The following is a 25,531-nucleotide window of genomic DNA, read 5'->3' on the forward strand; positions in this document are numbered from 1 at the left end:
CTTGCAACCAAAACCAACAAATGTTAATTTTGAATCTTGGACGAATGTTATCAGTTGGTAAATATGGGAATTCCTCCATACAAAATGTTATTATTGAAATTAATGAAGTACATCTCTGCGCAAAAATAGAATAGATAATAAACTTTTTTGCTCCATTTTCTTGTTTATTTCTTCTTAAAGGTCTAAGTCAGGGACGGCCAAACGGTCGATCGCTGGGAATTTCAAAATCGATCATGTTAGAATTTATTTTTAGTAATTAGTTTATCATACTTGTTGTATATAATTATAGTTATTCAATAACAAAAAAAAATTTTATGGAAGTCGATTCTCAAAGGTGAAGTACATTTTTAGTAGATCGTGGCCAAAAATCCTTAACCTAACCTAATTTTCGTAGTTTGGTCACCCTTGGTCTAAGTCCACTGAAAATTAAATATTTATATAAATTAAATTATTTCAAAATGTTACATATTTATGATACAATAATTGAGTACCTAATGCATATTATTTCAGTATGTACTCGTAATATGTATATATAAAAATAATTGCTTACTACAAAAGTAATTTATATTAGATGAACAGATTATGCCTATACCAGAATTATATTGTCATAATCGGAGACCAAGATATTTTACTCATTACGTTTTTTATAGTTTATATATTGCTTGGGACTTCTGGTTCGAATGCGACGTTTAAAAATTTGAGATTAGCGAAGTCGGTTGACATTACTATAAAAAATATTTCAGGTGTTCCAAACATTATAAACATATAATTGCCATTACAAAAACAAAAAAGATAATATATTAACTTACCTAAAAAAATACACCATGTTTTATCACCATTTTCAGTTATGAATTGAACAATTATTAGACTGGTGTAGGCCACTAATAGTGTTGCTAAATGACACATTAAAAATTTTCCATGCAAAGTCTGTAAGTCTCTGATAAGCGCATAAACAAGGAATGTTGAAAACAAAAACGATAAGAGAGCATCATGTCGATCGTATAAAATATACTTATGTTAAGTGTCCAGTCTTGTAAAAGATACTTTTAAAATTGTTTTTAAACACAGATACAAGTACATCCTTTCAGAAAGTATTTAAAATAAATTTCAAATACTTTTATAAAAAGTATTTAAGAACAAATACAAATACTTTTCAAATACTTTTTTTTGTGTTACTTTTCTCCTATAGATAACTTGCCAAATTAATGTTGTTATAACTAATTTAAAATTGTCATGTTTCATTCAACTAGTTATTATTAGAACTTTTTGTGCCACTTACTAAATTGTATACATAGCTCGTTGTTTATATAAAAATTAAAATAAATAAAACTTTTTATATTATATCAATTCTTTAATATTAGGTAGTAGGTACCTAATTATTAATTTAACAGTTGTCAATGAAATATAAATAAGAGGATACACAGAGCAATTAAAAAAAAATAATTCCCAAAAAACGTTGTTGCATTAAACTATTAAAGTATATTTTAATTTGGTAATAATCACATTCACAAATGAACAAATATCAGCAATAGGGGATAGGGGTTCTCAACATTTACGAATGAAAAATATAAATAAAATGTTATAATAATATACAAAAAAAAAAAAAAAGAGACAACTGACAAAAAATTCGTTTGAATTTTCAAAAGTATGTGTATAAAAGTATTTGATTTTCATATACAAATAAGTCCAAGGCAGTATTTAAATGCATACACTTAAATACATTACAAGGCTGTAGTTATGTCCTTGTTTTCAGGTGAACAAACAATTGCTAAAATTTGATAATTTAATTCAGAAAATTGCTCCAAACAAAATCGATCCGGTGCAGCGATAATTTTTCCAGATTTGTCACTCAGTAAGAATCCCTCATAATTTATTTTGAAATTATCACTTTTATCTTTTGACGGATCCATTTTATATTTTCCATTATTACATGTTAGTTTTCCATAGACTATATGAAACAGGCCCATCTCATAAACATCAACCGTCCCGTGCTCATTTACAAATGTTGGAACCTATAATATAAACTAAATTAATTTTTAAATCTAGAAGTAATATTATTTTTTAAATTTAATTTAAAATTGTCATGCAAGAATACAATTTTTATAAAATCCTTAATTTTTTAACAATATAGTTGAACGTCAACGAATAAAAACGCAGAACCATTGATGACCTATAAATCTCGATAAGTTATATATTCAACAGTATATAGTGGCAATAATGAAAACCTAAAGGATTGAATGTGTATAAAATACCTGCCACTGAAAGTAAAATAACTAAAAACAATTTTTTGGTTTGAACTAGTCGGCCAATATAAAGAAACCCTATGTTACGATTGTCGACCTACCAAACTAAGCTAACCTAGACTAAATAACCAAACCAACCGTGACCGTGCACTTTAGGACCTACGTTTTATAGGAGTAATCCAATTTTCCAAGTAATGAACTCGAACCTAATATGATGAATGAAAAAACAGAGAATATCGGGAAGACATGGTGGTTGCGCAAAATGCTAACATGACCAAACAAATTTAAAAAAAAAAGTTGAGCATTATATTTTATTTTTATAATAATATAAAGTAAATTTGATATAATCTTAAATAATAATATCATTAATACGTTTTAATTAAAGACTTACTAAGTTTATATACATATGTAAATCTATTTTTAAAGTCAGCAATAATTTATATAGTGTAAATAAATTAAATATTTTTATGATGAATATATTAATTATTTTTTAACGTGTTGAATAGAATTTATATTCAATTAAACTTGAAAAATGTATATTATAAATAAACATGAAATGATATATAAATAGTGCCTACCTACGCTTACAATCTAACAGAACTAATTGTACACAATAAGCATTAGCTGATCTTTATTTTTATTTAAAGTTGGTATATTATTAAAATATTATTCATCGAATCTGTTTTGTTATTTATAATAAAAAACTTAAAAATGAATATTCGTTAATGACGTAAATCTCATGCAACAAATTTCAAACCTTATCAAGTCGTAAAGTCGTAACTATTAAAAAAAGTAAATTTGCATAATACATGACTATTTTAGACTATATATATATTTTATAAATGATGATTTATGACTTATGTGTTTAATAATTATGTTAAACATAATATTATATTATATTATATTATTTATTTTATTATATTATATTATATTTGTATAATTATTTTTTAAGTTTTGGTCATGACCCATAGCTAGGTATCAATATATTATATTATTATAAACAAAATAATTTTTTTAAAGCCTCGTAAAGTTCATTTGTAACTAGACCCATAGTCCAAATTAAATGTATCTAAATTAGGTAATTGATTTTGTATTTTATTATTATTTTTTTATTATATGTATAATATATGTACAAGATGTAAACGCTATTTATCGTTTGTCATTTAATATAATATCTAGCTATGTAAATTAATATTTGATTAGATTTCTGAGCTAAACCTATGTTGTTTATTATAAATATCAATGTATACGTTTAAGTTACGCGTGAAACTGTGATGTATTATATAGATATGGAAAACACATTTTAATGTGGAACAATAATAAGTCTCGAACCTCTCATGTAGTACACAAGTATGGGTATCAACTAAGGGTCAATGAAACTGTTGTTTAATGCACTTGCTTAACCAAGGTAATGTGACGTTAGCGTATTATTATACAACTGGAGAAACATAAGAAATGAAATATAAAATATGTACTTATGCAATAATTTAAAGAAAAAATATTTTTATCTTATAAATGTATTACATCGTTTCTTTATTTTAAAAGATTTTTAGATTTCTACTGTAGGCATACCTATCTAGGGAAGAGGCAAAATAATACCTTCGCACAGACTAAAATTGCAGGGGGTCAAATATTCCTTTTCAAAATATTATGACACTGCGTTTTATGAAAACTTTTTAAATGACTCGTACAACGACAAAAAAAAACGCAAAAAAATTCCGGAACGACCCACCCAATATGTGGTCAAAAAATAAGAAATCTCATTTGGTCGTCTCGCGTAAAGTAATTATTAGGATTTTAACCGGTTACGGAACCCCTACCTTGAACTCGGCGACATGGTCCGACGCGTTCAGTGGCGTGCATCTCGAATTCACGTACGCAGCGTTCGGCTCGCAGCACTTGCGGATACACGTTCCTGTTTCGCACGTGCAAAGGACGTAACCGACACCCTGCACCGAACGGTACGCGGCCGGCGGGTACGGTTTTTCCGGTTGTCCGGCCCACAGTACTTCGTTCACCTGGTAAGCGTTTTCGGGCGCCGGTTGGGAAGCGTTCATCGGACACCGATCGTCAGCAAAGGCCACGAACCGCAACAGAAGTAACATCGGCAGCAACGCAAACCAACGGCCCATCTCGCTTAAGCGCGTGTCGACGTGACGGAGAAGATAACGTAAACGGCAAACACGCCGATAGAAATATAATAACACTTTTTGCAAGTCGGCAGTGACGCGTCCTATACGACTGATGCGCAGTCGTGCCCGTTAGCGTTCGCTAAGACTGTGCGACTGAAGACGGAAACTGTTGGGCGTGTGTGATATGCGCGATAATTGTTGCCGGTATCAAGGACATCTTGGTGTGAACCATTTTGGCGTATAACTATTTTAACGTATGGCTGTTTGGCGTAAGACTATTTTAGCGTTAAGTTCTGGCGTATATTTAAGAGGATGCCAGCGTAGCATTTGTTATCTCTCTCTCTAACCAGTCTAACCCAAGCGGAACATAGCAAATTTTACGTTCACAAAAATGATTATAACCATATATTAATTTCCCAAATTAGTGTGAAATGACCTATTATAAAATTTAAAGTTTAGAACATTATCTAGGGAATCTCATAGGCGTTTTATTATATTTTTATTTTAAAGCTAGTTATGAGTTTTTTAAGATGTATAAACAATTTACCAGTTTTGACCTATGGTGCGGTACGACTGCTTATGCAAGCGTGGTGGTGGAAGATGTACTATTTCAGAACGCTGCCGCTGTAATCGCTTTAGCAGCACATAACGACGGCAAATTCGTAATTTTTTTGTCAAAAACATGCTTTCGTACTTCCAATAGTACTCAGGCCTCGTTGATCGTAGAAACATGGTTTTGGTATCAACATAATCACGAGAAGTTGTAATAAATACTCTTGGAACAGATTTTTGATATCTAAATTTGCCGATTTTATATAATTTTTTAAAAAAAAGAAAAATTTTACAAACTTCAAACACATATAAAATTGAAACGAAAAAATATTTTAAAATTCTGTTTCAAGAATATTCAGTACAACTTCTCGTGATTATTTTGATACCAAAATCATGTTTCTACGATCAACGAGGCCAGAGTACTATTGGAAATACGAAAGCATGTTTTTCGGTCGATTTTTTTCTACTGTGACGGCCTCTTAACAATATTATTTACAATAATATTTGAAATTCTAAAGGTAAAATAAATATAAAATAATTGTAAATCTCTGCAATTTGAATATGCTTTGTGATAAAAAATGTTTATATAGACTACAAAAGCAGAATATGCCAGTAGTTGTTTATGAAAGTATAATAATTAAGGAACGGATTTAAATGCAAATTGCATTTCTTGCCGAAAACATTGCTTTCTATTTTCTATTCACAAAGTTAATTTCATATATCAAGGAATTAATAATAAATGTACCTTTTATTTGCATTTTTTCATATTTTTGGTACATTTTTTATGTTTTTAAGTTATTTTTATATGGAAATGGTCAATGGATAAAATTCAATAACAGTTAAAAAACATCACAACACTGAAAACAAGTTTGTTTCGATTTAAAGTATATCATTATCCAAGAATATGGTGTTGGTCTCGCACTTAAACACTTTAAGCATGGGGCGCGAACAACCGGTTGGAGACCTGCACTGCCCTGTATTGCCTTTATATAAAACGTAATAATATTTTATATTTTAATATTATATTGTAGAAAAAATATTCTGGCTATTATCACCCATACTGGCCATTCGATAACGGAAATTAAATAATGTACGCGTTGCCTATAAATAGCCAGGTAAACAGTTGACAAAAGTATAGTGCATAATTATTATTGGTAAATATTTCCTTATATTTTCTGAAATCGTAAATCATGCTAACATTAGGTTTTCTGGCATTGCCATATCTAATGGCTGCAAAAAATAAATTGTTTTCCGATCGCAAGATGAAAGAACCAAAAAGAAAAGATAATGAAAAAGTATCTGGTAAATAATATTTATTAAAGTATATTAGTATAATATCGGGGTTTAATTCGAATATTTTATAAAAAAAATGTAGGTAATGGTTTATAAAAATATGCAAAAATCTTAAAAAAAATTAGTATTTATTTATTTTATTTAAAACAATATGTTATTATTATTGTTTCAATAACTCATAAACTGTTCGCCCTAAATTCGATTTTTATGTAACAAAATACTCAGGAATTCTTCTGCTTTGGAATAAGAAATTAAAAGTCTATGTTGTCTTTCAAAAAAGTAAAACACTTAATAAAAATTAAGGATGAAAAATTTTAAAAATTATAATTTTTTTTATAAAATCGTTAGTTTTTTAACAACTCGAAAGTATGGAAAAAAATGTTTTCAAAAACACGAATACTTTTTGAAATAATGAGTGTTATGATAAAAGAATCATTCTGTAGATTTCCGATGAAAAACCATATTTAAATTAACTAATATAGTTTCACATGCACACTTAGGGTGATAAAGAACTTTTGGACACACACCCCAACACCCCAACACCACCACAAACAGATAACGGCAGGTAACAATAATAATTGGTTATTTTTTTTTTATCATTGCCCGCACACAGCCAACAACAGCAACATAATTGACAAGCGATCAACAGCCACCACCCCCCTACAGCAAGCCGCGCAACTGCTGGAACGCAGCCAGCAGTTACTGCAGGCCGCGAACGCGGAGGTAGCCGCCCACGCGACTACGGCGGCACGGGTGCGCCGGATATCCACGGCACAGCTACGCCGGGACCCGGTACTGTGGGTAGCCTACACCCGCGGGTGGGACGACCGCGCGGCGGTCTTCAGCAAGGCGACCAATGTGGGTCCGAAGCCCGCGGTAACCGACAGGTCCCAGAGCCCAAGACGGCCGGTACAGCCAGCTGGCACACCGCGACCGCCCCCGATGCTGCAATCCGCACGGTTGCTCCGACCATCCCCCCAACCACTCATGGCAGTATTGGTCCCACGACCAAGATCGTTCACACCGCCTGCACCGCCCGCGACGAGGAAAGTGAACAAGAAAAGTGCCCAAAGGCCACCGGCAGAAGAGACGACAACAGCAGCGCCACCACAAAATTCGAGGCAACGCCGGAACCAGTCTCGAATGCGGGAATACCGGGGACAGAAAAAGGCCGCCAAACACAAAACCTCCCAACAGTAGCGCCTGGAAAAACCGGCACCCTCAACCACCACCCAACCGGCACCAGGCCCAAAGTCGCTGGAGGCAACCAACACGCCTGTCCCCGAGGCCAATAAGACACCGGAAGTAGCAATGCCTACCGCACAAGCCGAGGCCACGGAACAACCGGCCACCGCCACTTCAATACCGGTCGATATGGAGATATCACCGGATGAGGAGGCGGAGCTGCTGAGTGACATGGGTGTTGGTCCCCCAGACGACGCGGACATAGTGTTCCAAATCACCAGCCCCGACCCCACGACGCCACCCCGACATGGGTAGACAGTCCGGAGCGCGACCGCTACACCCAGCCGGAATACCCCCCTCCGGAAGCTGTTTACGCCAGCCACTGATCCATCCACACACCCACCGGAAGCGGCCGGACAACCGCCGTCACTATTCTGTGATTGATACGATGATAGCATACAACACGTGTGTCAGCTCGATTATATTATTGTCTTGCCGTTGCACCACATAATAATAAAATTGTTGCACCTAGTTTTGTTTAACCTGTTATATTGTAAAATACACTGTTTCATACTTTATACCTAATATGTTTTAATTTTTTCTACTTTAGATAATCCTGACATTGCAATTATTACTCTGAGTATAATTGAGCTTTTACTAGTGTATGAAAGTGGGTTCAGTGTCGTTGTTAACCAACCGTTCGTTAACACAATCATGTTTATATTTTGTCACGGGTACTCGTTTTACCTTGTTTTAAGTTTTAAAGATTTTTTGGATTGCCAAATTTTTTATAGGCATTTCAAAAAAAAAAAAACAGAAAAATCGAGATTTTCAATTGTCTATAAATAGCTTAAAAAAAGTTAAAATATTTTGAAAATTCAATCGTAAATAGATAACACTAATATAAATATTTGGTAAAAATTTCAAGAATTTACAATTATTCGTTTTTGAGTTATAGCAAATTATACGTAAATACCTATACGTCATATTTTTTACGCTTATACGGGCTATAAAGTATACAGTATACTATAATAACAGGTATACCTGTACAAAATTCTCTAAAAATCCATATAATTTATGTTTGGATATGAACACAATTAATAAATATAGAGCATTTATAGAAATATTTGAAAATTATATTTTTAATTTAAAATTATAAAATGATCAAAAAATAATTGATTGTAATAGAAAAACTGGGTTCATTGGTTTAGTTTATGGTCTAAAAATTTTTTTAAATTTATATGAATATTTAAATTCAAAATATGGCTTAAATTATTTACTGTCTTATAAGCTCTCACAAGACCATATTGAAACGTTCTTTAGTGCTGTTAGGATGAGAGGGGGTCATAACAATAACCCAACGTGCAAACATTTTTTACAGCTTATAAGAAACTTCTTGTACATAATCAAGCAACAGGAACACAGTACGGAAATTGCTTAGCAATGTTAGATCCTACTGAACTATCTGTAGTTAATTTGGGACCTGATTCTATTATGCACCATACAAGCCAAATAAACGAAGTAGATGATGCTATTGTGGTAGAACATGACCACTCATATTTTCAAACACTAAATCATTTATCACCTTTGGTTGAAAATATTAGTGAGTATATAGGAGGATTTGTTATTAAAAAAACTTTAAAAAAAATTAACTGTACTATTTGTAAGCAGTCTTTGCATAAAACGGTTTCTGATAATATATTAATTAATTTGAAAGACAGGAATGATGCATTAATAAAACCATCTAGTGATGTAGTTGACATTTGTTTAATAGCTGAAAGGGTTTTTAGAAGTTGTAAAAATATTTTTAAGAATAATATTAAAATTGATTTGTATGCTAAAATAAAAAGATACAGTATATATATATACAGTAGTACTAAAAGAATTTTTAAGGAATTAGATGACCATTGTATAAGTCAAAGTCAAACCAATAAAGTTAACCATAGAGACCAATTAATAACAATTATTATTTATTTATACTTGGATGTCAGATTACACCATGCAGCTAAAGAATCTAATCATAACAAAATTAAATTGAGGCAAAAATTAACAAAATTAATTCTTTTTCGCGATGTATAATAGTCTTTAATTATTTATTTATTTATTTATTTGTAATACTGATATACTTAATCAACATACCAGTACATTTTTTTATTGAATTATTTAAAATTTATATTATTATTATGAATTTACTTTTTTACTATAATATTTGACGAATAGTTTTATAAACATTTCAAATTTAGAATGTATTATAAAATATTATTAATGTACAAATATAATATATCTTAGGCCCATAATGATATTTAATTACCTTTTTGTGTTAAATACTTGACTACTTGAATACATTTTTAAATTTATAACTATAACATTTTGTTTTCTCATTTCCATATTTCATACCATTCAGTATGCAGTAGGCACTATACTTAAAGGCAGTCGCAGTCCGCACTCCCACAGTAACTGTTTTTCGCGCGCAAAATTATCACAACTGTTATTGTGTGAAAATTAAAAAAAAATAATTTTGTTCCGAAGAATGGGCATCACTGCAACTCAACTTCTCATGATCGCACCATAACACAGGGAAAGATATGGATGTTCCGTCTATAAGTATAAGGTTTTGGCGCACAAGTGGATGGTTTACCGCGGTTGCGGTGTAAGTTTTGCCAACCGGACCAATACACTTGCCGCCTAAATATCGTCGTTTATCTGACTTCGTGAGTAGAAGGTTTTGGAGGCTAGACAGGCATGGAGGTAAATCTGGTAAATAATTGTAACACGTAATTTTTGGGTGTCGGACGCGTGTGCGTCGAAAGTCGTTTTTATTGTGATGATATACGTCGTTGACACAAGTAAAAGTCGCGTGTGACTAGGCGTACAATTATTGCCTTTAAGTCGGGTGCTCGATGCTCGGGCGTGCGGTGATGGCGTCGGGGCGCACGCGAGTTCGTAGGGTAGTTCGTGAGCGGTTGCGTGTGGGCGCGAAAGCCGTTGAGTTCGGGTCGCGAGACCGGGAACGTCGGGGACGTGTTGGTCGACGGGACGAGAGCGTGTCGAAACCAGGTTCGGCTTGAAAGTCCTCGTTCGTCGCGGAATCGCGAGATGTAACCGGACCGTGAGCGTCGTAGCGCGTACCGGACATGTCGTGTCGGTGGTCATTACATCTCGAAAGTGCGATCGTCGATGCCCGAGATCGTGGTCACATACCCACGTGTAAAATGGCGCGGAACGTCGGGTTCGGGTCGGCGGTTAAAATTTCGGTCGGACTGTCCCGGATGTGGCTCGGTCGAACGTCGTTAGCAAAGAGAAAGAGCTTTACGTCGCGATAGGTGTCGTAGCCTTTCGCGGGACGACTTGGCGCGTACGGCGCGGAGTGGGGGCGCGATCGCTTCGTCGCGTCGATAAAAACATATATAAAATTCACAATGGTCGCATACATGTAAAAATATAAAAACGAATATAGTTCAAATATTGAAGACGAATATAATATAAAAAGGTATAATTCACGTATCGAAAATGGTAACGTAGGTCAGACAGGTCGACCAGTAAAGTGGTGACAATCGGTGTCGCCACAAGGTCTATGAATCTAGCCGAGAATAGTAGAGCCTTCCAGTTCAAAAACTCCTTATAGTTCAATAAAATCACAAAGGTAAACATTGTATCATCAACAACAAATTTTTAGTAAAAATATTTATCCATATTATATATAAATGTGTATTTTTTTCAGAACATTCAAAACGCAATTTTTAAAGTTTTATTTTTATTTTTTTTAAATTCATTAATAATTAAAAATTATATCTAAATTACAATTTTTTTTATATTTACATGAAATAAATCGTCGTTTAATTACATTTTTATGTGCTTTTTTCATTTTTCTTACATATTTTTAAGTTCATTGGGTCATATAATATAGTAAGTACTATGAGTGAAATATACAATACTTGAAATTACCAAATTTATCTCTTTCCATATGATGTTAAATGTTGCAAAAAGAAAAATATCCCAATGTTGACAGCAGTATCAATGTTTTTATAACATTTGCATTATTTGGTGTTCAAAAACATAAAATATTATTTCCACACATACCTACGTATAGACACATATATAGTAGTGGGTTCAAATTTTTTTAAATATTTATTTTATCATTAATTAAGTATAGGTCATTCCTTTATTTAATATTACATTATTTAATATACACCCAAGTACACGAATACAGTCCTGTACGACACTAACGTCGTCGAGAAACACTTATGATGTACAGCACAACCCGTGGTTGAAGATGCTATGTGCAAAAAAAAAGTAATGAAGAAAAACTCTGAAATAGTCTTAAAGTCCTGTAAAAAATAGAAAATATTCGAAAATTCACGTCAGCAATAATAATAATAATTAATATGATCAATCGTTAGGCCGCGGCGACCGGACATAGACCTTTTTTCCATGCAACTACTGCAGTGGCGTAACCAGGGGGGGGTCCCAGGTCCGGACCCCCCCCCCCTTAAACCGTGTCGTATCTTTCTAAAATATAAAATAAATTACTTGAGAAATACCACATCAGAAAGAAGACTCAATGGGTTAGCTGCTCTCAATGTCCACTACAAAGTCGGTGTAACACCTGAGGAAGTAATAAATCATTTAAGCAGTACAAAACATCGCTTAGATTTCATTTTATAAACTCTGCAACGTTGTACATACCTACCTTTATTTTTTACATTTAACTATCATTCAATTTCACATTATAATTACAATATTTACATTAAACAAACAATAAAATAATAATTAAATCTGCATGTTAATTTAAAATAATTATATTTTTGGACCCCCCCCCCTTTAAAAAAATCCTGGTTGTGCCACTGAACTGCTGTGATCCTGGCTATTGTGAACGTGACTATTTTTCACGTTTTATTGTATAAAATATAAGAAGAAAATAAGATGTAAAATCTATGAGTGTTTTTTCAAACAATTTTACAATTCACTTTGTAACAGCGATTGGCCACAGTTGAGTTAATCGCTCATTGGAAATCTATAAAGAAAAAAAAATATTCATAACTAGGTGCTTATAAATAACGAACCTAACTAAATTAACGTGGATAAACGTATTACAAAAAAAAATTAACTTTTTCGTAATGTGCACAATGTTTCGAACAGATTCGTATGTCATTCAACGACATCACAGCCACCGAATAATCGGATCAGAATCGAATCGCACGCGTTGTCAGATCATTACAGTGGCACACGAGACGGGCAGCTCAAACGAGAGCGATACACCCGTAACGCGGAACTCTGACGAGTCACTGGAACTTTGCCATCTGCTCACTAGATCCGACGTACGCGCGACTCGTCATTTCTGCGGAACGTACCCCGCCGTAGCTCTGCGTATGTCGACAATGACGACGACGCACAGGGAAACGGGGTTTTACGAATATACGTTCTGTTTGGGAAACATATACTTGAACACTTACGAATAATAATATATTCCTACGAATGACTGTTTATCGCATAACACGGAAACAGAAAAAATAAAATATGCATTAACGCAAATATTTAAAACAGATGTAACGATCAGAGTTCGAGCTAAGGAAATGTTGGAGCTGCGAATAGATATGAATAAAATCACTATTTATAATAATACGAGTATACAAGAAATATAATGTGCAGGCAACATAATATGCTAAAAATCAAAAAGTCTTTGACAAAAAATATTGTTACCAAATGTCTTTCCTGATCGCGCAAGTCTGCCCTGGTGGGTCTTGCTACGACGGAGGAAAGACGGTGAATGTCAGTGCTGGTCGTTTCGTCGGGCCTTTTATACCTGGTTCGTTAGCGATAACACAGGACCGGTCTCGTGTTCCGTGACAGATAACAAGAAACCCCAATAGTGCAATCGTCAATCAATGAATGCACAATTTAAATAAATGTTATTTTAAGAATAAGATAATAATAATAAAAGTAGTAATATTAATAATAATAAGATCAAGAATAAGAATAATAAAAGGTGCTCCCAATACTATATGACTATGTATGAAAATAATATTTTATGTTTTTGTACACCAAATAATGCAAAATGTTATTAAATCATTGATACTGCTGTCGACATTAGGATATTTTTCATTTTTGCAGCATTTAACATTCACGAGAAGAGATCAATTTGGTAATTTTATGAGTACCTATTGTGTATTTCACTCATAGCTATAGTATTATAATATAGATTATAGACAATAAGTGCAGACAAATACATTAGATAATATGCATCATTTTTCTATGGTAAGATTTATATTATGTAAATTAATTATAGGCTTCTGGAGTGTAATAGTTATCCAACAGTCAACTAATAAAAATCAATGTATAAACGTTATAAGGTATTTTAGTTAATAATATACAGTATTGAACAATAATATTCATTAGCTACCACGTGTTTGTTAAATTTTGTTCAAGAGTAAATACATTATTTAATAATTAACAATAATAATGAAATTCATAATCATCAATAAGTTTTAATTTATAGCCTCAATTGTTTATATATTATATTAAAATATTTGAGTATAATTCTACAGGTTTTAAATTTAAATAATTATATTCTTTTGTTGTTGAAAAAATATGTATGAACATTAATATTTAATTCTTTGAATGAATTTGGTACATTCAAATACTATACAATATTATATTAGTCATATTATGAAATGTGTACGTAATAATACACATAAATCGGTAATTCTTGACATGCATTAAAAAGACAATTAATAAGAATATCCGAGTTTCATTGCACACGAATTATACGAATCGCATGAATGAAACAGTACTAGACGCAAAATTCTTCGCCTTCACCTTCTATAGATACGGCTTAAGTGCTCGAGATTCGGCACTGTAAATGCATATTAATTCAACTATCAAATATCATAATATTAATATTCTAATGTGTACGATAAGTTATATACTCTAACTCTAATAGGTGTTTGTATAGGAACTTTATACTATTCAAAGTTCGAATTTATACAAATTTTGATTTCACTTGTTACGTGCACATCATCCGCGATCCGACATAGTCGAATTGCTTACCTGATAGGTTAGATGCGTGTAAATTTATCTTCCCCTATGATTATGTATTAGGTACTTAAATACTAATACTCAAACAATCGACGATCGACTTTAACGTTTTCGCCTACAAAACAGCATCAGATTTTCGACGTCAGAAGTACAGGTATCTATTTGCATCTGTTGACGGCTGATAGCAATAGACCCCCAACTACCATTTTTCATATTTATATATATTTTTTATTATTCATTCATGCGACGGGACACGGTATTACACCGATCGATCACTAAATATTCACTTGTAACTAGACACTCAATTACAATTTCAAAAAGCATGTTTTTATTATTTTTGAATTCAAAAAAGAACCAAGCATGCGATGGGACAAACTTTTACATCAAAGATAACTAATAATAAAGTAATAAGTTATAGAAAAACTGATCTCATAAATACGGTAATCGACTTTATCACATTTTTAGTGACCTATTTCTAGACACCCGATCGTCATTCCCTACCGAATTTCCTGTGAAACGATTTTCACTCAACCATCACCTCGAGGGCGGCTTCTGCTCCCTGTAATCGAGTTTCACCAACCCCTAGTTATAAATTATAAAATAAATATAATTATAATCATTATTAAGCTCTATTGTATTTTATTCGTTTACATATCTAAAAAAGAAAAATAGTAAGTACTAATGCAATGATTCAAAATCAACAAATTATACAAATAGGTGTATTATTATAATATAGTAAAAATTTGGATAATATATAATACAATGTGACTGCAAAATGTGATAAATTCAAAATTCGAATCATCAATATTGTAATACAATTTTGAAATGTAGGCAAGCATTTCTTCCATAGTCAAAAATAAAATTGTGTTAAATTCGATGACTTGTGTCTGGATAAGAGTCGCTTTATCCCCATCCAGATTAGGACTATCTTTAAGTCGCCACTGACTATCGACAATTATTATCGTTAAAAGAATTAATAAATGATGCAAGTTCGTAATATCCACGAAGTGGGGAGATCGTCGTCATTTATATAGTATTCAATCGGCGCGCTTGGTTTACGATAACAGTAACGACATCTACCGCTGTCGTTTTAAAGTTTTTGTCTCGAGTACAAACTTTCGGACAGCCATTTACAAATATTTAATAATACAATATAATTTTGGTTTAATATGTAGTATTTTAGTAATGTAGTATATAGTAATTATTAATTAGTAACTAGTGGACAGTGGTAATTGTATTAAACTAGTAATTAATATGAGCCTATATAAAATGTATATAATAAGTATAAATTGTACTTTATGATTATTTATATTATTTATATATTTATTTATAAAAAAACTGAGTATCATATATGATATACTCAGCCCGAGTTAGAAAAACTACTGAGTGCATATATGATACTCAAGGCGTTCGTGGCAAGATCAGTGAAATTTACAAGGCAGTCAACTTGTTTTAACAGAAATTTCCCATAGAATAATCGATAAAACTATTATGTAAATTGTAAATCTTAACGATTGCACGTATAATATATGATTTATTTTAAATTGTAATAAGCTGAATATTAAATATTTAATAGGTTCCTGCTATGATCTAATTATTACATTCATCGTTATCATATAAACACATGTTAACAGTTATAGTAGGTACTCAATAGTAATAATGCAATATATTGATAGCATATATATATATATATATGTATTTACGTACTGGGTACATAGTTCCTATTAATAACATTGTTAACTATGGATACCTTAATACCTACCTATTAAATTATAATTACATCTTACGTAATACTGTTAGACCGTTATCTTGCATATCTAGATATAAAAAACACAGGAATGATAATAAAGTGGTAAGTGTAAAAGAAACATAGATAGGTATTTGGAAAAAAAATTAATTTCAATACAAAGAAAAATTAGATATTAAAAATGGTCAAGTTGAAATAATATTATATACCACATACAATTGAAATACTATTATAATACACGTATAATATTATTAATAATAATTTATTTTTATTTTTCATAATTTCAATAATTCAATAACAACAGATATAAAATCGAATTAGTATATTATATAAATATACTTAAATTAAATATAATTAAAGAATAAAATATAATTATAATATCTATTAAATACTAATTGTACAATATTATTCACGTAGACATATATTATGCCAAACACGAATTCGGGATTTAATCTACCTTAGATATAACAAAAATTGTAATTACTAATCATCATTTGGATATGAGCTATACCTACTTGGCTACTTATTATTAAGACGAGTGAGGTGTACAGTGTACACCTAGCATAATGAATGACTTGTATGCACATTGCACGTGCAGGCTACATTTTAAAATTTAATTATCGGTCAAATTATAATGTACTTAGGTATATTTTTATTAATGCGATAACCCAATAAATATTATGCAAATATTTGATGAACAGTGACTAAAGATTATAAAAATATTATAAACAAAAAATATTACAATCAATACTTGGGTACCTATTTATAATATAATATACTTAATATTGACTTTAAATTTTAATAGTCTACTGACTCAGCTAATACGAGTAGCTATTATATATTATGTAAGTACCAAATTACTAGTTCTGGTATGTTAGTAGATATCTAATTTGTACTTTGTTGTAAATACTAAACCATTAATCAATTACTCATAATACGTACATAGTTACATCAGACTATATAATTTTGTTATAATTTAACTTAAGATATTATTATATACAATTATAGACATTTCATGATTAATACGCTTAATTTGATAAAATAAAATAATCGTTGAACATGGGTTAAATGTCAATGAAAAAATATTTGACTTATAGGTTATATTTGCTAATTTAAATGTAAAACTTTCTGTTTTATTGCATTTGGTTGAAATTCAAGACCATCAGGAACATTACCTTTAGAATATAAATATAAATGATTTAACAATTTATATAACCTTGGGATTTCCAATTTACACGATGAGTAAAAAATGCACAATATAAAATCATTTAATAAAGTAATTAAAATATTAAAGACTCTGCATGGTTTTAATGCGGTTGGACACTTCTGATTCAAGTATTCGCAACCTGTCCCAGAACACCATGCTCAAAACGACATGGGGTCCAAGTCGAAGGTAGCACGGAACAACGCCTTTGTAAAGCCCGTAGATTCCTTCTTGTTTGAAAGTCTTGGTCATACATTCAATGTACGATGAATATAAAAGACCACGGCCTTTGGCGTCAACAGCTGCATTTGAAAAATCAGATATAATATAAAATAAATGTATAGGTATTGCACGATTTATGTACTTAAACAAAATTATCCAATACGCAGAGGGGTAAATCAAGCATGCTAAATGCAAATTTTTAAATATATTAAAATTCAGGTTTTCATCATTTTTAAATAGGTTCATATATTTAAGGATTATATTTTAAATTATTTAGATTTTTTATACCATAATAATATGTTCTATCACTGTAACGATGAAATTTTCTATTTTTCAGACGAGAACCAACCTTTCTGCTGTAAGTATACCTAATGTTAAACAGATGATTTCTTTTTATCATGTAGATATATCTAACTTTTAAAAAAAATTGAACGAATAGTTATTGAAATATAAAAGATTAAAAATAATGGTTGATAAAAAGGGTTCTATAGAAGAATTAAACATATGTATTTTAGGATATAGTATTTATAATATTAGGAAATTTTTTACAAATTATAAAATATATCTTATCAATTATTATATTAATCTTATTTTATCTTTCAAACTAACTATGCTTACTCTTTTGAATCTAGAAAAATTAAATAACTATAAAACTATTCGTTCGAAATTTCGAATATAGATTTAGATACATTAATATTTTTAAAAAGTAATTTAATTATAAATTAAGTGGAAAAGGGGGATTTTTGTTTGAAAAAAAAATTGGTATCACTACAAGACACTCCTTAAGTGGTATATTAATTATTTGAAAATAGTGTCCTTATAAGTGTCTATACTTAGAAAACACCAAAAATCATAATTTAATTATTAAAAAAAAAATGAGATTGGGCATGCTTGGTGAACACTCTGTATAAATTTAGTGGCATCGAAATATACAAATATATCAAATGTGCCAAATCAAAAGTCCGATTTAGTTCTTAAACACGTATTTAGTAAATCACGATAGGTACCTACTCGGCACTCAGCCACTATTTAATTGGCAATCACCATATTACCCCATAGAACATTGCAATTTATTCCCTCTCCCCAAGTGAACATAATATATAAGCATGTACTATATTATATATTATTATATATTGTGTACAGATTTCGACGCCACTTATAAACAATATTGAATGTAGGTATAAATTATACGAGGATGACCACGCGCGTTATGTACCTTGGTTATAGAGTCTGGTGGATACCAGATCGAATGGTGCCATCACTATTGACATCAGCACTCCACCCAGCATGCTGCATATGAGAGTGCTCAGGAATTTCTGATCCTTGGTCAACACCCCGTGATCGATGAGCGCCTCGTTGAGTAAACTTATCGTGCTCAGTTGCGTAGCCGACGCTACGCCAATGCGTACCATGGCCCCGGTTGCCCCGCGCCAAAGTCCGCGGACAACGCCGTATTTGTTGTACAATGTTAGTAGACCGTTTATCGTACTGGTGGTGTTATGCTGATGACCGACAGCGATTGATTGAGCGGAAAATGATTGCAGGTGAATTTTTAACTGAACGATCCGAACCATATAAATTTATGATTTTAATACATGTATATTATGCTCAATAATAAATAAAAAATATAAAAACTATTAACTTTCGATCATAATTAAAAGTACATTATCGGAAATAATATAAACGATCTATAATGATAATTTATTAAGAGTGACTAAGACTCACTTAGACAAATCTTTGAGTAAAATCGATTTTTATTATTATTGTTAAAATACTATTTTAGTCGTATACTCGTCTAAAATAAAAATAATTTCCATCTATGAATTTTCAACTTTTGATTTTTAAATCTTAATAACTGTCTAATAAAATGTAGAATATTTTTAAAAAATATATTGATATGATAGAAATACACAATACATTGTATAATATATAATATTAAATTATCTTCTTTTTTTTAATAAATAAAACACTAAACACTAAACTTTGCTCGGTGTTACAGCCATCACTTCAATTTTTTATTGACGATCTACGACTACAGTACGATGTACAAATACGTATGCCGTCGTTTACAAACTTACCGGCTATTACTCACGGGCTATATGTATGATATATTGATATGACAACATTAAAATATTACAGTAAAGTTATAAATTCGATCACTCTTCCCTGACTCTAAGATAATTCTAAGATGCGATTTTATTTATGTATGATGTATATTATATAAATATAAAATAATTATGAATTGCACTCACCATACCGAGTGGACTGCCTAAAAAACCACCCAACATGCCGGCTCCGGCTCCGACAAACGCGGACTTAATCAGCGAAACGTTGCCATCATTTTTAAGTATCCACTTTTTTTTTTGCGCCAGATCGAAAATGCCTAATCTAGTACCATTCAAAAACACTTGGTGTCCCATAGACGGTAATAGACCTTTTTGCAGTGCCAACGGACCTTCATTTTTTGCCACTACGTAAATAGCGTGAGCGAAGTTTCTATAGTGGACTTTGTAGTTGCCTGCTTTTTTCAGCTCTCCTTGTAGCTGAAACCGGGTTTTTATTACTTCCAAAGGATTGGTGAAGCACACAGCGCCACTGGCGCCCAAAGCACCCAATACAAATTCCATTTTAGGCCATTTCTAAAAATTATATTTTAAGTATAGTGACATAATAAATAACAAAAATAAATATTTAATGTATAGATAATAACGAGTACGAATCTGAATGCCAAAACACTCTATACATGACATGTGTCTATAGTAATATAACTGTATAAGGTATAAATTGTATACAATTAAAAAAATTAAATTATTATTTTATATTATACGCAATTATAGTGTATTATTAAGTATTGTATATTGCAATCATCACAATTTTTAATAATTTGATAACAAATAAAAAAAAAACTATTTATACAGAGAAATAATATATACTATATATATTATATAGTATACATTAATGTTGCTATGAATTAACGTTCATTTAAGTACGAACTATATATGTGTATATGTCAGTATTGTGAATCATGCCTACAATAGTAGTCATCTTTAATTATTTTAATTATCATATCATATCATATAAATGAATCAAAAGGTCGGTCACACACACCACGCATATAATGTATTTAATAACACGTGGTTAATATAATAATGTTAAGTATGTATCTATAATCATTAATATTTTAACGATAAAGTATTATCTCAATTGGCATATTTTAGATTCTGAACGAAGTGAAGAATGTATTGATTTTACAATGATGTATGGTTTTTTTTTGTGTGTCTGTCATTACGATTTGGAGTAGAAATAATGCTTTGATCTTTGACTTTAGTCCCTCTTTGAAAAAGAAAATTCATCTAGTTGGTACTTTGGGGGAGTTAAAAGTAAAATATTTCCAGTAGTTTTCAAAAGCGTCAAGAAAAACCCTAAAAAAGTGACGGAAAAATGGGAATTTTTACGCATAATCAGTTTTTGACAAAATTGGTTTTTTTATTTTGCTGTAACTCGTAAACGAATCATTGTAAATACTTTAAACTAAATGTTTGTATTAGCGTTATCTATTTACGATTAAATTTTCCTAATATTTTGACCTTTTTTAAGCTTTTTGCAGACAATTGAAATTTTTGATTTTTCTAAGTTTTTATTTTTGAAATGACTTTAAACAAAATTGGATAACCAAAAAATCTTTAAAATTTAATACAAGGCTTATAATAAGTTATAATTATCGTAGTAAAAAAAAATTTTAAATCGTTAGTCACAATTTTTATTTATAACCATTTAAAGTTCAAATGTTTACGAAATGTGTCAAAATCGCGAAAATTTGCAAGAAATTTTGAAGTTGAAAATTCATAAAATTTTTGTGATTTATACTTAAGGTTCAAAAATCCAATACAAGGTTATCCATAAGTTTTCCTTTAAGTAATTGTAAAAAAAAATTCCAGAGTCAATATAGAAAACATGTTATGAGCGTATGAAATTTTATTTTTTACGAAATCGCGTAAAATAACGATATATTACAATTTAATTATAAGTAATAATAATATAATATATCCAACTAATTATCATTGACTGACAAATCATTTCCGTTCAGAATCGTTTTTCGTATACAATGATACTAGTCATTGCATTCAAATTTAACACATCCCTTAAAGTGACCTACTCTCCATCTCTACTATACAGCAGATCGATATCCACTTGTCCACCTTTTTTTTTTATTTAGACGGATTAATAATTGATGTCAAAAAAATGTATAGCTACAAAATTGTTATTTTGTTATCAATGTTATCACAATGTCTTTAAAAATAAAATCATAAATATCAAATTTGCAAAAATATAAAAGATAATAGTTATTATTATGTATATTATTACATTTGTAATAATATGTAATAAAAATAAAAAAAAAATTAAACATTTATTTATTTATGTTCTTCGGTTACCTAGGTTAAGTTAGGTTACCAAATAAATAAAATACCTGCATAGTAAATTTCTATACTGCAAATAGTTATGAATGTCAAATTATTTTACGCTTTTATTGTGATATACTATACAGTATACACATTACACATTGTAAAATTGTAAAATAAATATCTTGATTATAATAATATTGATCAAAATAAATTTGATACAATTTAGTGTTGGACAAATGGTCTTTTAAGCGTTATTTAGTGACCCATCGTTAGTTTATTAAATTAATCAATGTATACGAAACTCTGCATTAAATAGTTAAACTTTTATATCTCAAAATAAACCTACTAATTAAAATAATTGTCATGACATATTTTAACAAATTGTTTTTAAAATATTCCGAATGTTAATATACAATTAAACTATTGACACAACTTATTGGAAAACATTTTAATTACGATTTTTTTTCCTGCTTATAAATACTTACCTAACTATAATTTTGAATAGTAGGTACCTACTGAGCATAGTTATTTAAGTTTAATTTAAAAATAGAAACTAATTTGTTTTTATAAAATAATCCAGTTATAGGTAACTGGATTTAAATAAAGATTATTATGTAAATTATAAAAATTTAAAAAGTTATGCTAAAAATAATATATTTTTTAATTGACTGTACCTACACTACAATTTAACAATCACATTATACTAATATTTTTTGTAGGTACTTAACTTAGTTCTAAATCTAAAATATCATATCACTAAATTATATAAAGATTTGTTAGTCTGTGAATTTATCTTATAATATGGAATTTATTGATAAAAAATGTGATCGATAATGTGAGGTATCAAACATTTTTACATGGCGTATTAGATTTTATATTAGACATTAGCTACTTACACCACCATAAAATAATTCACCTTATTGGATTATTGTATTGCATGGAAATAAATATTTTTATTATACCATTGTGATAATTTTTCCAAGTAGAAGCATATCGTAATATTTAGTTTAAATTAATTGAGATATACATTTCGATACCGTGTCCACTTGTATAGTTTAGCTCCCGGATAACTGTTAAGTATATAGTTGGATTACTTTAATCACGTGCAATAAATTTCATAGGTATGAGACAATATTATTCAAATATTGCAAACATCGCACGTAATAAAAAAGTAACAAGTGGTGACAAGAAACTCATTGTCTAGTTGTCAACGACTACTGACTATATTTTGTATTTGTGCTTTTTGTAATATAATTTATAAACTATTTTAGTAATAATTGTCCACGTTGGGCAGAATGCTCAACAGTACACCATAGGCGTGCCATGGCCATAGACTTGAATTCCAGGGGGTGCCTACAATTTTTTCGCGCCCTTTTCTTAATTTGGGCCCTCCCTTAAAAAGACATGTACATATTTTAATAAATTATATAAATTATTATTATATTAATCAGTGGTATTACTAGTATCAAGTAATGTAATACATTTCATTAGATAGTTGGACCTAAAATCTATTTTCAAGATAATTGTGATATTTATTTATTATTTTTACTTTTGTAGTCAATAACATCTAGCTGTTATAATCATAATAAGTTTTATCACGCAAATTTAAAATAGTTTACGTTGTATTATTTTTTTTATCTCGAAACATAATTTTTTTTACGACATATTTTAGAAAAAATACCATTTTTATTCTAGTAACATTAGTTAAAATACGGACCCATATATATGCAATATGCTTTAGGATTTAAATTTTAGGGCCCCAATTACATGTAGGGGGTGCCCAGGTACACCCGGAACCCCCCGTGCGCACGCCTATGCAGTACACCTTAGTATGCACATCGTGTTCCGATCAAAATCGGTAAGTTTCAACTTTTCATACAAAACTATAATATATGGCTTTATCTACGCGTAAATAATATAACTATAATTTTATAAATAAATATTTATTAGGAATAATTTTTATCGATATAATATTCTGTTATTCATTTTTTAAATTATTATTTTTGTTTTGAAATAGTTGAAACAGCTCATTTCCGAGAAATAAATTTATTTAAATACAAAATTAATAATACACATTTAAACGTTCTATAATAAACATGAAAATAAAGTAACAGCGGTACTTGTACGATCTGCTGTATAGTAGAAAATATTGAGAGTTTTGTGTATTTATGTAATTGAGTTGAACACTGTAACGGGCGTGTTAAATTTTAATTCAATGAATTTGAATAGTATTACAACGAAAAACTAAAATCGATTTTGACGATTTTGTTAAAAACTTGTTGTGCGTGATTTTTCTTAATTTTTTTTTATATTTTTTTTTGTCGACATTTTAAAGTGCCAACTAAATCCAATTTTATTATATATGTATTCATAATATTTCTTGTATTTTAACGTTTATTTTAGTCAGTTAACAAATGCGTAGCCACGTATGTACCAGTTTATTTGAATTGTAATTCATATTATTGTTATATGCTAATGTCTGACTGAAGTACTTAAAACATGTAATATTTTTTAAATATTTATAAAACTAGCGTGATTAATAAAGAAAAAAATAGTACCTACTTTTAGTTAAAAAATCTCCTAAAGCAATGTGACTAAAACGTGTTCGTTTAGATTTCAACATATTGCCTCACAGCTGTAGTATAATCAATACATTAACGCGCTACTTGATTTACGGCAAAGAATTTCAATGAATAAACTTAAATCAAATAAATGCAATTAATACTACTTAATATACTACTATGTGTCTCTATATCTATCAATATATAATATAGTGTACCTGCTATAGAGATAAACATAAATAACTATAATAAATTATAATGTTAGTCAATTTAATATCATTAAGTGATGGGTACGTAGGTATTTCTTTCTAGTCGTGTACTCGTGTAGAATATGCCATATTATTACCTTTATATTAGTCTTGAAACAAAAACGATCGATCGTCCGTTGCCAGCAATTTCAACACGCGGACTCAAAACAGTCGAAACGAGTCGAAACTGACTGACTAACAATATACACAGTAGTCACACACTACACAGAGCACAAACGAAACGTGAATATTACAACCGACGAAGTGTCGAACGAACGAGTGCTGAGCGCGTGCAGTCGTGAGCACGAGGTCGGGGTTACCCGACGACACTCGTGAACGGTCGCGGCAAACGCTCAGCTGATTATTAGTTATTACTATTATATAGTCGTGACCTTGACAGTGATTACAGTACTTACTATAATATTACTACTTAATGCTACTTTACTAACGTTAAGTTATTTGACGTTTGTCCAAGTGTTCACACATCACGCGCCGCGATAATTAATCATTTATTCGATCATCATTTCACATTCATTTGGATTCGATTTACCGAAATGAAGAAATCCGCAATAATCCTAAAATTTGTCAAACCGTATAGATAGCTATATGAATGACATTTATTATTTATATTATGTGGACATTCTTGGAAAGTAGATGGCGCGTATTTGGTATTGTTTCCATGCAAGCACGGCACTATAGAATTATT

General features: G+C 30.5%; 2 protein-coding genes across 2 annotated transcripts; both read right to left on the reverse strand.

Moving 5' to 3' along the window:
* Positions 1-1,463: 1,463 nt before the first annotated feature.
* LOC132922722 (uncharacterized) lies at positions 1,464-4,637 on the reverse strand. The gene is made up of 2 exons (XM_060986381.1): positions 4,064-4,637; positions 1,464-2,012 (listed from the first exon to the last, which is right to left on the reverse strand). Exons 1-2 carry the CDS (start codon positions 4,373-4,375, stop codon positions 1,722-1,724), a joined length of 603 nt encoding a protein of 200 aa, XP_060842364.1. The 5' UTR covers positions 4,376-4,637; the 3' UTR covers positions 1,464-1,721.
* An 11,796-nt stretch (positions 4,638-16,433) lies between these two features.
* LOC132921684 (solute carrier family 25 member 35-like) lies at positions 16,434-25,116 on the reverse strand. Its single transcript, XM_060984844.1, has 4 exons — positions 24,924-25,116; positions 19,866-20,252; positions 18,830-19,169; positions 16,434-17,693 (listed from the first exon to the last, which is right to left on the reverse strand). The coding sequence occupies exons 2-4, from the start codon at positions 20,238-20,240 to the stop codon at positions 17,476-17,478; spliced, it is 933 nt and encodes a 310-aa protein (XP_060840827.1). The 5' UTR covers positions 20,241-20,252; positions 24,924-25,116; the 3' UTR covers positions 16,434-17,475.
* Positions 25,117-25,531: the final 415 nt, after the last annotated feature.

The sequence above is a fragment of the Rhopalosiphum padi genome, chromosome 2, assembly GCF_020882245.1.
Source record: "Rhopalosiphum padi isolate XX-2018 chromosome 2, ASM2088224v1, whole genome shotgun sequence".
Classification (NCBI taxonomy): Eukaryota; Metazoa; Arthropoda; class Insecta; order Hemiptera; family Aphididae; genus Rhopalosiphum; species Rhopalosiphum padi.

Coding starts and splice junctions, on each gene's coding strand:
- LOC132922722 (XM_060986381.1), bottom strand. CDS start 4,375: ATGGGCCGTTGGTTTGCGTTGCTGCCGATGTTACTTCTGTTGCGGTTC. Junction 2,013..4,063: donor ACCATGTCGCCGAGTTCAAG/GTAGGGGTTCCG, acceptor TTTATATTATAG/GTTCCAACATTTGTAAATGA.
- LOC132921684 (XM_060984844.1), bottom strand. CDS start 20,240: ATGGAATTTGTATTGGGTGCTTTGGGCGCCAGTGGCGCTGTGTGCTTC. Junction 19,170..19,865: donor TAGGCAGTCCACTCGGTATG/GTGAGTGCAATT, acceptor CGGATCGTTCAG/TTAAAAATTCACCTGCAATC. Junction 17,694..18,829: donor CACCAGACTCTATAACCAAG/GTACATAACGCG, acceptor TTTCAAATGCAG/CTGTTGACGCCAAAGGCCGT.